General features: G+C 47.8%; 1 protein-coding gene across 1 annotated transcript in view; it reads left to right on the forward strand.

Annotated features, from left to right (window-relative positions):
* Window positions 1-15,537, forward strand: part of LOC119970309 (A disintegrin and metalloproteinase with thrombospondin motifs 19-like) — a 650,870-nt gene that overhangs the window by 47,180 nt on the left and 588,153 nt on the right. Inside the window, exons 4-6 of the mRNA XM_038804712.1 lie at window positions 1,157-1,329; window positions 3,158-3,241; window positions 13,998-14,155. Of these exons, the coding sequence (XP_038660640.1) occupies window positions 1,157-1,329; window positions 3,158-3,241; window positions 13,998-14,155 (415 nt within the window). The remainder of the gene's footprint in view (window positions 1-1,156; window positions 1,330-3,157; window positions 3,242-13,997; window positions 14,156-15,537) is intronic.

Genomic DNA, 15,537 nt, shown 5'->3' on the forward strand with positions numbered 1-15,537 from the left:
AAATGCTGGAGTTGCAATTTACAGCCTGGTTGTTAAGTTTCTGGCTGGCTAGCTGTGTGATGGAGACTCCTGGATTTTATAAATGTCTGTTAGTCACCAGATGTGTAACAAAAATATAAATCTCCTGCTGTAAACTTGATTCAATCTGCTGTGATGACGTCTGGTTTTTGATTCACTAGGCAATAGAAGTGGTGGGGCAAACTAAAACAACCATTGAATTGATCCCTCATAGTTTGTGACTGATGTGGTGTAACATAAAGTTTCCGCTGCTGTCTCACCAAAGGTTGCTTGCATCTAATAGTCCCAAGACTTAAAGGTGGCAATAATTATAACACATTGTAAGTCTTTCTCCAACATCCCTTTTTGACTGTATTGCCTTTTGTTTGTGTCAATCGGGCCTCACTTGCTGCACTATTGCTTCTGACTTTGAAGGTCGTGTCTTCCAGTTTCACTCCATAGACTTGAGTATAAAATCTGGGCTGAAACTCCAGTACAGAATTGAAAGAGTGCTTCTCTGTTGTGTGAGACATTAAACTGAAGTGGCATCTTCCTTCTCAGGTGAACGCAAAAGATCCCATCACTATTTTGAAGGAAAGTTCTTTCTCGCATCCTGGGATATATTTATCCCCAAAACAATACCATTAAAACAGATCATGAAGTCATTTTGTCTTTGGGGGCTTGCTGCGTGTACATCGACTGCTGTGTTGGCAGTGATTACCCTGCTAAAACCCTTTGTTGGCCACAAAACATTTTGGCTGCACTGAAGCCATGACAGGCTCCTTATAAGTACAAGTTGTTTCTTTTTTCTGTGTGTAGCAAAATGTACGTTCCTTTTTTGCACTGGCAACTTTATTTTCAGCTTCCCCAAAGGAATCATTGATATTTACCTCAGCAAGGACAAGAAAATGTCCAGCTCACAAACACATTCACTGTGGTTCCTAACATCAGTTTGTTATCAGCTTGACTCATGCTAGAGTAGTCTTTCAGCTGCCAGCAACAAAATGAATGCTTTGCTGGGAGGCAGATGTGCCATCAGCCTCTTGCTACATGCTGACTCTGTAATGTTCATCAGTGCCTGAACTGTTTCTAATTCAATACTGAATAATTTTATTTGTTGTTGGCGGTGATGAGTTATTTTTCAATTTTATTTTTATAGATAAAAGAAAATCCAAAAATAGAAAACAAATGGACAGAGGAAGAGGAAGGAGATACACGTATAAGTTATCTCATGACTACAATGTGGAGACTCTTGTTGTTGCTGATACAGCAATGGTCAACTATCATGGAGCTGATGCTGTCAGGAGATTCATACTAACGGTTATGAATATGGTAAGAAGAAATTGTAGAAAAATTACGAACTCATGATTAAGGGTTTGCAATAATCAGACACAGCCTTACTCTGTCCCAGCTTTGTCCCTAGTTTCTCATGGGCCATGTTTGAATTGACAACTCTGTCCATGACAGAGACTATATCCCAACTCAGAGGGATTTTATTTGGGGAGGTGACCTTCCTCCCAGAGCCTCATCACTGACTTTGTGTAACAGTGACTGGCTGGTACGACAACTGAGAGGAAGTGCTCTGGCTATCTGCCACAAGTGATTTCCATCTGGAATTAAACCTTGGACTTAGCTGAGAGCTCAGAAATTTAAAAGGTTTGCCCATGTTCCTTGCTCCCCTTTATGAAGAGAGCTTGCCCACATGCCCCATGCTTTGGGGGTGGGTTTATGTGCTGAAACCCACTCCGGATTGGCATTTTCTGCGACATTTTGTGGTCTTTCCAAAGTAGAATAGAAAATGTCCAGCAGAACCATCTGTACTTGATAGAGAAAAATAAGTTAATGTTTTGAGTGCACACCTTCATCAGGAACGCATTAAACTGATTTGAGTTGCTAAATGAGTTAAATGTATCTGACTCACCTCCTGATTTCCCAGAACCTTTCTGTTATCTCCAGGATGCAAGTTCAGAGTGTGATGGAATACTCTGCACTTGCCTGGGTGAGTGCAGCTCCAGCAACACTCAGAGCAGGACGGTGCAACCATCTTGATAGGCAACTCATCCAACACTTTAAACATTCACTCGCTCCACCCCTAAAGTAGTGTCACTGCACTGTGTACCATCTACATGTACTGCAGCAACATGCCGAGGCTCCTTTGACAGCACCTTCCAAACCCACAACCTCTATTGCCTGGAAGGACAAGGGCAGCAGGTAGCAGGTACATGGGTACACTCCTACTTGCATGTTACCCTCCAAGTCGCATACTATTCTGACCTGCAAATATATTGTCATTCCTTCATCCTAACTGGGTCAATTTCATGGAGCTCCCTTCAGCACTGTGGATGTACCTACACCATAAAACTGCAGCAGTTCAAGAAGGTAGCTAATTGCTACCTTCTCCAGGAAAATGATGGATCAGCAATAAATGCTGGCCTTGCCAGTGAAGCCACATTGTATGAATGAATAATAGCTTTTAAAAAAACACAGGGGTGGATATAAACTAGGTACCTGGTGTCATGATATGCAGACACACACATAATGATATACAGACAGGCACAGACAAGCAGCTAATGGACACAGAGAACAGGACATGACCAATAAGCAGGCAGGACACTCAGGGGTGGGATCTGACTATAAAAGACACGAGGCACTCAAACTCCGCCTCTTTCCACTAATGAACATCTCGAGAGTCATTCAAGGGTGTTGTTACAATCTCACACCTCCACCACGTGGCTAAGAGCTAGTCTGGTTCAGTCAGACTGAGTAACCACACTTAAGTTAGCAGAGAGTCGTACTCACAGAGAACTGTGCTAACTGTGCTATTAGTTCAATAAACCTGATTGAACTAATTTCAAGGTCTGGAGTATCTTTTTGATCTAAGCTGCATCCTGTTGCAGCCAGTGTTATACCAGTGTACCTAACACGACACCTGGTACATGAGCTAATGTGAAAGTGTGAAGCTAATATGCCCACATAATTTGAAAATATTGGCACCTTCATTTTCTTAACTAATATCCTGCTACTGGGATATTTTCATCAACATTCTTTTTTGTCAAATTTTAGTTGCAGTGTCCATTTCAGCTGTCACAGTGATTAATGTTTCTAGATATCTGTACATCTGCTTCAAGCACTTTTTTTGGTACAAACGTTTGTTTTCCAGGTTTTCAATCTGTTCCAGCACAAAAGCCTTGGCATACAAATGAACCTACGAGTGACAAAACTTGTCCTGCTTCACGAAACACCGGTAGGAGTGATATCAATTAATTGTGGAGTGTAAGAAATGAAGTGTCATATTGTTTAAGACCATACATACTGTATAGCGGCTTGAAATGTGAGCTGTAAAAAAAAATGCACAGCAGCTGTCCCATAATTTAAACCTGCTGATATCTTAGTATGTCTCCTACACTACTTGTCCATGCATGTCTGCTCTTATTTTCCAGAACAGGTTCAAGATGTGTACCTCTGTGTTAGCTAATATTGATGTTAGACGTCCTTGACTTATGACTATTGTTCAAGGTTGCAAGAGGCCTTTGCACGCGCACTCTTTTCTGTTTATCGTATACAGGTTGATTTTATTTCTGATCTCTGATGGCATTTAGTTAGTTTTTTGTTGATGTAGAATAAGTTGCACAGGTGAAATCTTAACATGGTAGGATCGGGTGTGGCGGCGGCGGTGGGGTTATATGAATACTAATTCTGAGCACACCTGTAATCCGGCTCGAACCTGCTGAAATCATTTTTTTACTGAGGTGGGCCAAGGGAGTAGGGGCAGCAGGGTTCTCTCTAATTCCGTTTGTTGTGCACACTCCATGGGCGGCACGGTAGCACAGTGGGTAGCACTATTGCTTCACAACTCCAGGGTCCCAGGTTCGATTCCCGGCTTGGGTCACTGTCTGTGTGGAGTTTGCACGTCCTCCCCGTGTCTGCATGGATCTCGGGTGGAGATTCGGGTGTCAAACGAAAATCGAGGTTGATGCCGGACGCCCAATGGAGTGACATGCTCTGGCTCCTCAATGGCAGCATAAATGCGTTCCATGTTCTGTGCCGGCGTGGGCATGCAAAATGTACAGCAGCACTTATTAACATATCATTAATGGGCTCGACCCTGTAGTCTTTGGCCTCCTACGATGCTCCGCCTCTGCCAGGCATAAATGATGCCAGCGTGGTTCACTTGTGGTAATTAAAAATGGGGACTGTGCGCCATGGCTGCTCAGGGAGAGAGAGGAGGTGGGAAAAGTGTCCAATGGCACAGCAGTGGGCTGACAGTTGTTCTGCTGGCTGGGGTGGGGGGCATCGGCCAGGGCCGGTGGGGAGTAGTGGGGGGAAACCAAGAGTTGGACCGTGGCTTAGGGGTAACCCTTTGTTGATGCAATGTGACTGCCACGAGCAGGAGCTGCTCGGTGAGGATTTCTATCTCCTGACTTGTTTTCTGTCCCACATCCTGATTACTGCTAATGTGCCTGTACATAATTCCCATCAGGGTCTTTTTTCCTTTGCGATTCTTCAACTCTACCGACAGAGATCCTATATCTGTCTGTGCAGAGTCTGCGCGTTCTCCGTGTGTGTGTGTGGTTTTCCTCCAGGTGCTCCGGTTTCCTCCCACAGTCCAAAGATCTGCAGGTTAGGTGGATTGGCCATGCTAAATTGCCCTCAGTGTCAAAATTGCCCTTAGTGTTGGGTGGGGTTACTGAGTTATGGGGATAGGGTGGTGGTGTGGGCTTGGGTAGGGTGCTCTTTCCAAGAGCCGGTGCAGACTCGATGGGCCAAGTGGCCTCCTTCTGCACTGTAAATTCTATGATTCTATGATTCTTGCTATCGATTTAAGTTAATTCCTTATAAAAAAAGTCAACCCCGCCCTCTCTGCCCATCTGCTTGTCCTTTCGATAAGACACATATCCTTGGATATTTAGATCCCAGCCCTGATCCCCTTGCAGTTTCTGTGATGCCCACAATATTGTACCGGCCAATTTCAGTGCGTGAAAAAAACTCATTTACCTTGTTCCGTAAACTGCGAGCATTTAGGTACAACACTCTCAGTCCTGCGTTGACCACCTCCGTTCTCATATTTGTCCCCTTTTTTTGCTCTGCCAGGACTTGGGTCCCAGCATGATTCAGATGAAGACCATCCAATCATAACAGGACCCTATCCCCCAGTCCTCATAGATAGAGATAGATAGATAGAGAAATACAGCACAGAACAGGCCCTTCGGCCCACGATGTTATGCCGAACTTTTGTCCTAGGTTAATCATAGAATTTTGGACACTAAGGGCAATTTTTCATGGCCAATCCACCCAACCTTCACATCTTTGGACTGTGGGAGGAAACCGGAGTACCCGGAGAAACCCACGCACACACGGGGAGGAGGTGCAGACTCCACACAGACAGTGACCCAAGTCGAAATCGAACTTGGGACCCTGGAGCTGTGAAGCAATTGTGCTATCCACAATGCTACCGTGATGTTAATGTTTCATGAATTCAAACCCATTTCGCCCACACCAATCTTTGAGCCATGCACTTACCTCTTTAATTTTATTTACCCTATGCCAATTAGCTCGTGGCTCAGGTAGTGATCCAGAGATTATTACCTTTTTGGTTCTCGTTTTGAATTTATCCATGGGGGGGGGGGTGATGGTGACGACACGCTCCATGGTGAGCTTTGATATTCTGTATCGTTTGACAGAATCTGACTCCCGCCTGGTGTCACATTTCACTGTCTGCCTATATGATCCCGAGGGGAGGGAGGGGGGGGAGGGAGGGGGGGGGGGGGAAGAGAGGGGGAGGGGGAGGGGGGAGGGAGGGGGGGGAGGGGGAGGGGGGAGGGAGGGGCGGGGGGGAGGGGAGGGGGGAGGGAGGGAGGGAGGGAGGGGGGGAGGAGGGGAGGAGGGAGGGAGGGGAGGGGGGGAGGAGGGGGAGGGGGGGAGGGGGGGGGCAATGGGGTCCACAGGGGACGGAGGGGTTGGTGGTCCTGGGGGTGGTGAGCGGTGGTGGGTCAATCATTGGGTAGGTCATAACAAATGGCGGCCCCACATCTCTGGCCCAGGTCCCTACCGTTTTGAGGGCGGCCTCTGGGGGTATCCCCGACTGACCTGGAGTCTTGGCCTGTGCTGTTTCCCAACACCTGTACCTCCCACACACCCCCTGCACCCTGCCCAGCCCCTCCCTCTCACACTTCAGATGGAGGGCCGAGTCAGTTCGGAACTTCAATACGCATATGTTTATTGGTGACTGTGCTATGTACAATAGCTGTGCCCTAGACCAAAATGCTATCCTATGCGCTGCACCCGTGCCAACTAAACTGGTGCCTACCTTTCTAACCCTACCTACCCGAATGCTCTGTCTAGGTGGGTCCTCAGGCCTGTACATCAGGAGTGGAGTGGCCGGCTGCGTTTCCCGCCCTGTGACCTGGGTCCCCTTTGGCAACTGGGCTTGGGTGGGACTGGCAATTTACCAGGTGTCATAGCTGGTGTTCCTGCCCGCTGCCCATTGGATGCGCCAGAGACAGGTCGGGGGGATTCTGAGGCGCTGCTGTGATCTGGCATCTCCCCTGCAGGAGTCACCGGCCCCTCATCTCCTCTTCCCTCGGGGTGCTGATGGCCCCGGGCTACACGTTGGGATGGGGATGCAGCCAGGGTGAGCTCCAGGATCTCCATCGTCACCTGGTGCTACCATTCCGGTAGGCCTGTTCTTGACTTGGCCATGGAATGCCATGAAGCACAGAGACTGCGCCATTTCCCTCTGAGACTGTGCCAAATCACTCAGTCACCGAGCCAGGTCCCTCTCTGAGCTGCTAAGGTCAGCCAGTTGTGACTGGATCCTACTCTGGAGCGACGCAGCAATGCCCATGTGGCCTGGTAGATAGCTATCTGTGGCATGACTGCCCTGTCCTGCGTGTTAGCCACCGCCCTCACACTGTTTCCTAGGCCTTGGACGTCCTGACTCATGGTTGTGACCATTGCACCCAAGGCTTCCACCACGGTCGCCACCCTTCGGTGTTGCTTGGGTGGCACAAATTATTGGCAAAGCCCCCTGCTCTTGCAGATGGTTGGACACCACCAACTGCACCTGCAGGTACAGGATGGTTGGTGACACCCCCTCATGCTTCCCCTGCTCTGTGACTGCTTCTCCAACATTGATGGGACTGCCCAAGCTGTCTGGATGGCAGCTAGTCCCTGGAGTTGGGTCGCCCTCCAACTGTCCTTCCACGGGGGTTCCTACCACCACCTGATGAACCACTGCATGTGTGTTGTGCACACCAGATAGTGCCCCAGGAGCTACTTCACTAAAGTGCCCAACCGAGGTTAGTGTCTTTGGGATGGTGGAGGGTGTTGGCGACAACAGTGACAAGAGGACAGTGTCATCCCCGGACATGTGCTCCAGGGTGTTGCAGCGTTGCGCCTGGGGGTGAGGGACACCAGCCGGTCTTGGCTTGTTGGAAAGTGACAAAAACACAAGACAAGACACATGGTGAAATCACAGGTCGGCTTGGTGTGGGTGGCGGGGTGGCTCACGTGTCATAGGAACATTGCAACGATTTGGGGCTCACTTCATTGTCCCATGCCGAACTCCCTCTGCGACTGACTGAACTCCCACCCCACCAACCAGATCCATCACCCTCTGCTCCACAGCAGTGAGGGGCTGCAGGTCCTCTCCAGCTCCCGGCGGTTGTGTCACCTCCTCCGAGGTGGACAACTAATGCACAGGGCGTCTGCAGCTAGTGGCCAGTGTGTGCAGGCCACTTGGCCATGGTAGTCGGTATTGGTGTAGGGTGGGGTGCTAGCTGACTGCCGATGTGTGTGGTTCGATCGCCCTTTGCACACCACGTGATGCAGGCAGCTGGCTCCTTCCTAAAAGGATGCAAGCTGAGTCTAGAGAACCTGCTGCAATGGGAATTCTTGCAAAGTGAACATACAGGCAATCAGGAGGATCAAAACTGGCGGATACTGGAGGAATTACGGGTGCCTGTGGGCGGAAGAGAGACATCATCATTCTGTGGGGGACCAGGAGACCCTTGAAAGCCATCTTCAAAGGGGTGTTGGAGCAGGTAGCCAGGAGGACACATCACAGATTCTGGACCTGAAGACTTGAGTGGTCTTCACATGATTGATTCTACTCGCCACGCCATGAACGTCTCTTGCTATTTCATGCACAACATCCCCAATGTTCACCCGACAGCACTCCCTAGAGCTCTGGAGTCACACCAATCATCCAAATACTCCACCTCATGCATGTGTCAATACTGCCAACCACGTACCTGCCTCTAACTGTTTCTACATCCCTTGAACTATGGCAGTCACATCACTCAAACACAGTGCAAGTCGACAATATTCTTCCTGCTCTTAACAGTACAACATGACAAAGAATAGCAGGGAGCAGAACTGCGCTGATGGTGGACCAAGACACCTGCATCACCTAACTTCTCCAAAAGTAGGACTCTCTGCATTCAGGGGCCAGCTGCCCTAACATTTGACATCGCTAAGGACAATGACAATCGTCCTGCCCTATGCCACTTCTAAACACCCATATCCTGCTATCTGGCATGATGGACAAGCTTCAGATGATGTGACTATGGACCTCTTGCTTCCCACTTTATCCTCCTTTTCTCATCTTTCTGCTTCTGCATTCCAGCTTGCAGGCATGATGCCTGCCTGATGACAAGAGCCCCAGGAGGAATAACGAGAGTAACAGCTGAGCACTGATGAAGAAGTCATGTAGAACCATAGAATTCGTACAGTCCAGAAGGAGGCCATTTGGCCCATCAAGTCTGCACCGTCCCCCAAAAGAGCACCCCGACTATTACCCCCCTCCCCCCCCCCAACCCACTCAGCCAAGCGTGTAATGCACTCATACTAATTTGCATGTCACCACGCCTGCCACTTGCTCATAATTCTGCATATTCCCATGTCACATTGTATATGTGGGAGAAGAGCGGGTTTATGTGGTGTGGGCTTCCAGAATAGCTTCAGAAAACCTTTTTGTGCTCTCTCTCTCTGAGCTTGTTGCAGCCATTTCTGTATTGTGAAATGTTTTCCTCCTCCTCCTCCTGCAGTTTGAGTGTACCTGTACATTAGGAAGTACTGCAAGTTGGGTGGCCCCGTAGCACAGTGGTTAGCATTGCTACATCACAGCACTGAGGACCCAGGTTCGATCCCAGTCCTGGGTCACTGTCCATGTGGAGTTTGCACATTCTCCCCATGTCTGGGTGGGTCTCACCTCCACAACCCAAAGATGTGCAGGGTAGGTCAATTGGCCATCCTAAATTGCTCCTGAATTGAGGAAAATAAGAATTGGGTCTCCTAAATATATATTTTATAAAAGCAAGTACTGCCAGCCTTTCAGTGGCATCAGGGACACCCAATATTTGGCCACGTAAACAGGTCAATCACCATCTACTAGCTCTGAAAATCCAAAAATAATGTCATCAATGCACAATTATCTGACTGCAGCATCAAAACCAAATGGCAACTGATTCTAAAGAGCCTGAGATGTTTAAATGTGAACTGGAATATGATTCTATAAATAATTAGAGTTCACCGTAGTTAATTCAAAAGTTGTCTTTCCACATTTTCTGTTTGATCAGAAGTTTGATTAGGCGGGTGGAGCCTGGCATGTGCGCCACAGTTACCGGACACCAGTGTGCGCCGCTCCGTGATCTTGGTTCCTGGGTACTAGCTATTGTTGTGCTCCCCAGCCTCCATTACTGTGCTGTGGTCTTCCATCATTAACTCCCCATTATGAAGTGGAGGGTGTGGAAGGGAAATAGCTTTTGGGAGGTGGGAGCGAGGGATGGGACGGGGAAGACATAAGGGGGAAGAGAATGATAGATTGGGAGAGAGGGAATGGCATGGGAGGGTGGGACATCATGGGATGGATGGGTACATTATGGGAGAGAGGTGGACAGAACAGTAAGAATGATTTGGGTGGGGGGGGGGTGGGGGGTGCAGGGGGTGTAACCACCTGGAAGGCATTGAAGAGAGGACAAGGATTGGAGGGGTGGAATCAGGGATGAATGTTATGAGAGTGGTGAATGGAGCTTGATGGGTTTGGCATGGGAAGGATGGCATGGGAGGGGTGGAATGGCATAGAATGGGGATTTAAAGAACCACTGTTGCAATAAACAACAAATTTTACTGCATTGCTTTTGCCTGGCTCTGCTGTTAATACTCAATGGAACGTCCTTTTCATGGTGAAATTGAATCATCCTGGTTCAAACATCAAAGGAATATCCAGACTTAATCTAAACGTATTTATTGGGCTGAATTCTCCCCCATTGGGATTCTCCGTTTTGCCGGCAGCCTGAGGGTTTCCCGGTGGCCTGGGGTTGCCGCACAATGCAAAACCCCATTGACCAGCTGGCGAAACAGAGAATCTCCACGGCGTGCCGCACAGAAATTTGGTGCACTACAAATCTGGTGCAGTGGGACGGAGAAACCCGCCCATTGTCTTCTTCTTAGCAATCACTCATTAACGAGTATGATTGTCCACATAAGAAACTCTTAATTACTGGTCATGGGTTCTGTAGATCCTTGCGTGGCTGATGATCCCGATCCTGGAGCCGCATCTTCGACCGCACACTTGGCTGGTGTTTCGAAGAGGTGGGATCGGTCTTTGGACTCTAGATCGCTGTTATTCCTTTCTCAAGCTTCTTTTCTGGGCTCTCTCTTGCTGTCTGTTTTCCTTGAAGAATTGGGCCCCTTCAAACAGGAGGTTCTTCCAAGTTGGTATCTTCTGAGCAAGGGTCTCCCAGACATTGATGTCTATGTTGCTTTTCTTGAGGTAAGCCTTCAGGGTGTCTTTGAAGAGCTTCCTTTGTCCTCCTTGTTGGTACATAGGCAGGAGGAGTGATGAGGCCCTGCAGAAGGAGTTCAGGGAGTTAGGCAGTAAGCTAAGAAGCAGGACCTCTAGGGTTGTAATCTCAGGATTACTCCCTGTGCCACTTGCCAGTGAGGCTAGAAATAGGAGGATAGTGCAGCTAAACACGTGGCTAAACCAGTGGTGTAGCAGGGAGGGTTTCAGATTTCTGGACCTTTGGGATCTCTTCTGGGGTGACCTGCACAAGAAGGACGGGTTACATCTAAACTCGATGGGCACCGATATCTTGGCTGGGAGTTTTGTTCGTGTCACACGGGAGGATTTAAACTAATATGGCAGGAGGGTGGGAACCAGAATGTGAGCTTAGAAGCTGTCATAACTGAAGGGGAAATAGAGAACAAAAATAATAGAACATCACCCTCAGGCAGAGCAAAAAAGGTGACAAGTGTGAGAAGGGAGATGGTCAATGCAGGACTAAGGGTTTTGTACCTTAACGCGCGCAATATACGGAACAAGGTAAATGACCTTGTTGCGCACATTGAAATTGGCCGGTACGATGTTGTGGGCATCACAGAGATGTGGCTGCAAGGGGATCAGGGCTGGGATCTAAATATCCAAGGATATGTGTCCCATCGATAGGACAGGCAGTTGGGCAAAGGGGGTGGGGTTGCATTGTTCGTAAGGAATGAAGTTAAATCAATAGCAAGGAGTGATAGAGAATCAGAAGGCATTGAATCTCTGTGGATAAAGTTGAGGAATTGCAAAGGTAAAAAAAACCCTGATGGGAGTTGTGTACAGTCCCCCTAGCAGTAATCAGGATGTGGGACAGAAGATAAATCAGGAGATAGAGAAAGCATGTATATGCATCTGGACTGGGAAAATAAGGTTGGTAGTAGATCCCAAGAAAAGGAATTTGTAAGATTTTTTTGGGAGCAGTTTGTGGTAGAGCCCACTCGGGAATAGTCAATTCTGGATTTTGTGACATTTAATGAGGCAGACTTGATTAGGGATCTTAAGATGAAACAACCCTCAGGGAGCAGTGACCATAATATGATAGAATTTACCCTGCAGTTTGAGAGGGAGAAGATGTAATGGTATTACAATTAAATAAGGGTAATTACAAAGATATGAGGAAGGAGCTGGCCAGAGTTGATTGGAAAAGGAGACTAGAGGGGAAGGCAGTGGAACAGCAATGGCAGGAGTTTTTGGGGGGGTTGTTTGGGAGGCACAGCAGAAATCCATCCCAAGGAGGAGGAAACATGCTAAGGGCAGGACAAGGCATCCATGGTTGACGAGGGAAGTCAAGGACAGCATAAAAGCAAAAGAAAAAGCATACAAAGTGGCAAGGATTCGTGGGAAGCCAGAGGATTGGGAATCATTTAAAAGCAAGCAGAGGATAACTAAAAAAGCAATAAGGGGGGAATAAGATGAAATATGAGTGCAAGTTAGCTCGTGATATAAAAAAAGATAGGAAGAGTTTCTTTCAATATATAAAAGGTAAGAGAGAAGTAAAAATAGACATTGGACCACTGGAAAACGTGGCTGGAGAAGTAATAATAGGAAACAAAGAAATGGCAGATGAACTGAATAGTTACTTTGCATCAGTCTTCACGGTGGAAGACACCAGTAGGATGCCAGAGCTCCAGCAGAACCAGAGGGCAGAGGTTAGTGCAGTGTCCATGACTAAGGGGAAGGTTCTGAAGAAACTGAAAGGTCTGAAGGTGGATAAGTCACCTGGATCGGATGGACTACACCCCAGGGTCCTAAAAGAGATAGCTGAGGAAATTGTGGATGTATTAGTGATGATATTTCAGGAATCACTGGAGGCAGGAAGGGTCCCAGAGGACTGTAAAGTGACTAATATAACACCACTGTTTAAGAAGGGAGGGAGGCAGAAGACGGGAAATTATAGGCCGGTTAGCCTGACTTCAGTCATTGGTAAGATTTTAGAATCTGTTATTAAAGATGAGATTGCGAAGTACTTGAAAGTGCATGGTAAAATAGGACTGAGTCAGCACGGCTTTGTCAAAGGGAGGTCATGTCTGACAAATCTGTTAGAGTTCTTTGAGGAGGTAATACAGAAGTTAGACAAAGGAGAACCAGTGGACGTTATTTATTTAGATTTCCAAAAGGCCTTTGACAAGGTGCCGCACAGGAGATTGTTAAATAAGTTAAGAGCCCATGGTGTTCAGGGTAAGATCCTGGCATGGATAGAGGATTGGCTGACTGGCAGAAAGCAGAGAGTGGGGATAAAGGCGTCTTTTTCAGGATGGCAGCTGGTGACTAGTGGTGTGCCTCAGGGGCCTGTGCTGGGACCACAACTTTTCAAAATATACATTAATGATTTGGAAAAAGGAACTGAAGGCATTGTTGCTAAGTTTGTAGATAATACAAAGATCTTTAGAGGGGCAGGTAGTATTCAGGAAGCAAGGGGCTGCAGAAGAATTTGGACAAGCTAGGTGTGGGCAATGAAGTGGCAAATGAAATACAATGTGGAAAAATGTGAGGTTATGCACTTTGAAAGGTGGAATTTAGGCATAGACTATTTTCTAAATGTGGAAATGTTCAGAAAATCAGAAGCACAAAGTGTCTTGAGAGTCCTTGTTCACGAGTCGCTTAAAGTTAACGTGCAGTTTCAGTCGGCAGTTAAGAAGGCAAATGCAATGCTAGCATTCAAGTCGAGAGGGCTAGAATATAAGACCAGGGATGTCGACAGGGGTCGAATACAAGACCAGGGATGTTGAGAGGGCTAGAATACAAGACCAGGGATGTCGAGAGGGCTAGAATACAAGACCAGGGATGTTCTTCTGAGGCTGTATAAGGCTCTGAACAGACCTCATTTGGAGTATTGTGAGCAGTTTTGGGCCCCGTATCTAAGGAAGGATGTGCGGCCTTAGAAAGGTTCCAGAGGAGGTTCACAAGAGTGATTCCTGGAATGAAGAACTTGTTGCATGAGGAATGGTTGAGGACTCTGGATCTGTAATTGGAGTTTAGAAGGATGAGAGGGGATCTTATTGAAACTTACAAGATACTGCAAGGTCTGGAGAGAGTGGAGAGGATGTTTGATAGGTTTTCTCTGTTGGCCCGATCCGGTATTTAATCACGAAAGACAAATGTCCCAGTTTATCATCTCTCATGATCTGAATTAAGACATCTGCAAGTAGAAATAATTACTTGTCTTACTTTGTAGGAAGACCTTTATATCGGTCACCATGGAGAAAAGATGCTGGAAAGTTTTTGCAAATGGCAACATGAAGAATTTGGAAGGAAAAATTATTTCCATAGTGAAACATCTCGTAGTTGGAGGGAAGATTTACCTGCTGTTGATGCTGCCATCCTGATAACAAGGTGAGAACTCCCTCTCCATAACAGCACTGTGTGTGTGCCTCCACCGCATGGCCAATAGTGGTTCAAGAAGGGGACTCGGCACCACCGTCCCAAGGGAAATTGGGAATGGGCAATAAATGCTGGCCTTGCCAGTGACACACACATTCCATTGTTCTGTGCCAGGTTTAGAGAACCCCAAAGCGTATCATGGAGTTCACCTGACCCACAACATTTAATAGATTGTGGTATGGGGAGCACACGGTCCACTCTACAGGTGTGGTACGCAGAAATGGAAAAGTGTTTTGCTTTAAAAAACAATGTTTATTCTATGAAATCAAGTTAACCTTTTTAAAACATACAGTGAACACCTTAGCAACCATTAATTCAAATACAACCCCCAAAGAATACAACACTAAGTAATCCTTTAAGCTTTCCTTTTAACATCCATAAGACTGAAAACACCTTTTACCAGAAGCACATTAGGTGAAAGTTACTACTGTTATTAGTTTTAAATCACCAGGATCGATTTACAGTCTTTAGATTACAGAGAGAGAGACTGATACCCCTTCTGGCTGTGACTGCAGCTATCCAGCTCCAAAAACAAAACTAAAACACACCCTGCAGCAAACAGCCTAAAATGAAAGTAAAAAGCTCACAGACAGCCCAGCTCCACCCACTCTCTGACATCACTGCTGTGGTAATCACCTATTTCTTAAAGGTACTCTCACTACAGATATTTATATACATACACATTTATAAAAGCCCATTTCTTAAAGGCACTCTCACATGACACCATAAAAAAAAGAACAATCGCAAAAGATAATCAGCGAACAGGACAGTTGGCGAGGCAATCGGGGACCAGGGGGATGGGGCCTGACTAACAGCGAGCAGGGGAGTGGGGCCAGGCAGCGAGCGGGCAGGGGAGTGTGGCCAGACAGTCAGTGAGAAGGGGAGTGGGTCCAGACAGTCAGCGAGCAGGGGAGTGAGGCCAGGCAGTCACTGAGCAGGGGAGTGCGGCCAGGCAGCCAGTGAGCAGGGGAGTGCGGCCAGGCAGCCAGTGAGCAGGGGAGTGGGGCCAGACAGTCAGTGAGCAGGGGAGTGGGGCCAGGCAGCCAGTGAGCAGGGGAGTGCGGCCAGGCAGCCAGTGAGCAGGGGAGTGGGGCCAGACAGTCAGTGAGCAGGGGAGTGGGGCCAGACAGTCAGTGAGCAGGGGAGTGAGGCCAGACAGTCAGTGAGCAGGGGAGTGCGGCCAGGCAGTCAGTGAGCAGGGGAGTGCGGCCAGCAGCCAGTGAGCAGGGGAGTGCGGCCAGACAGTCAGTGAGCAGGGGAGTGGGTCCAGTCAGTCCGTGAGCAGGGAAGTGGGGCCAGACAGTCCAGCGAGCAGGGGAGTGGGCCAGACAGTC

The sequence above is a fragment of the Scyliorhinus canicula genome, chromosome 8 (genome assembly GCF_902713615.1).
Source record: "Scyliorhinus canicula chromosome 8, sScyCan1.1, whole genome shotgun sequence".
NCBI lineage: Eukaryota > Metazoa > Chordata > Chondrichthyes > Carcharhiniformes > Scyliorhinidae > Scyliorhinus > Scyliorhinus canicula.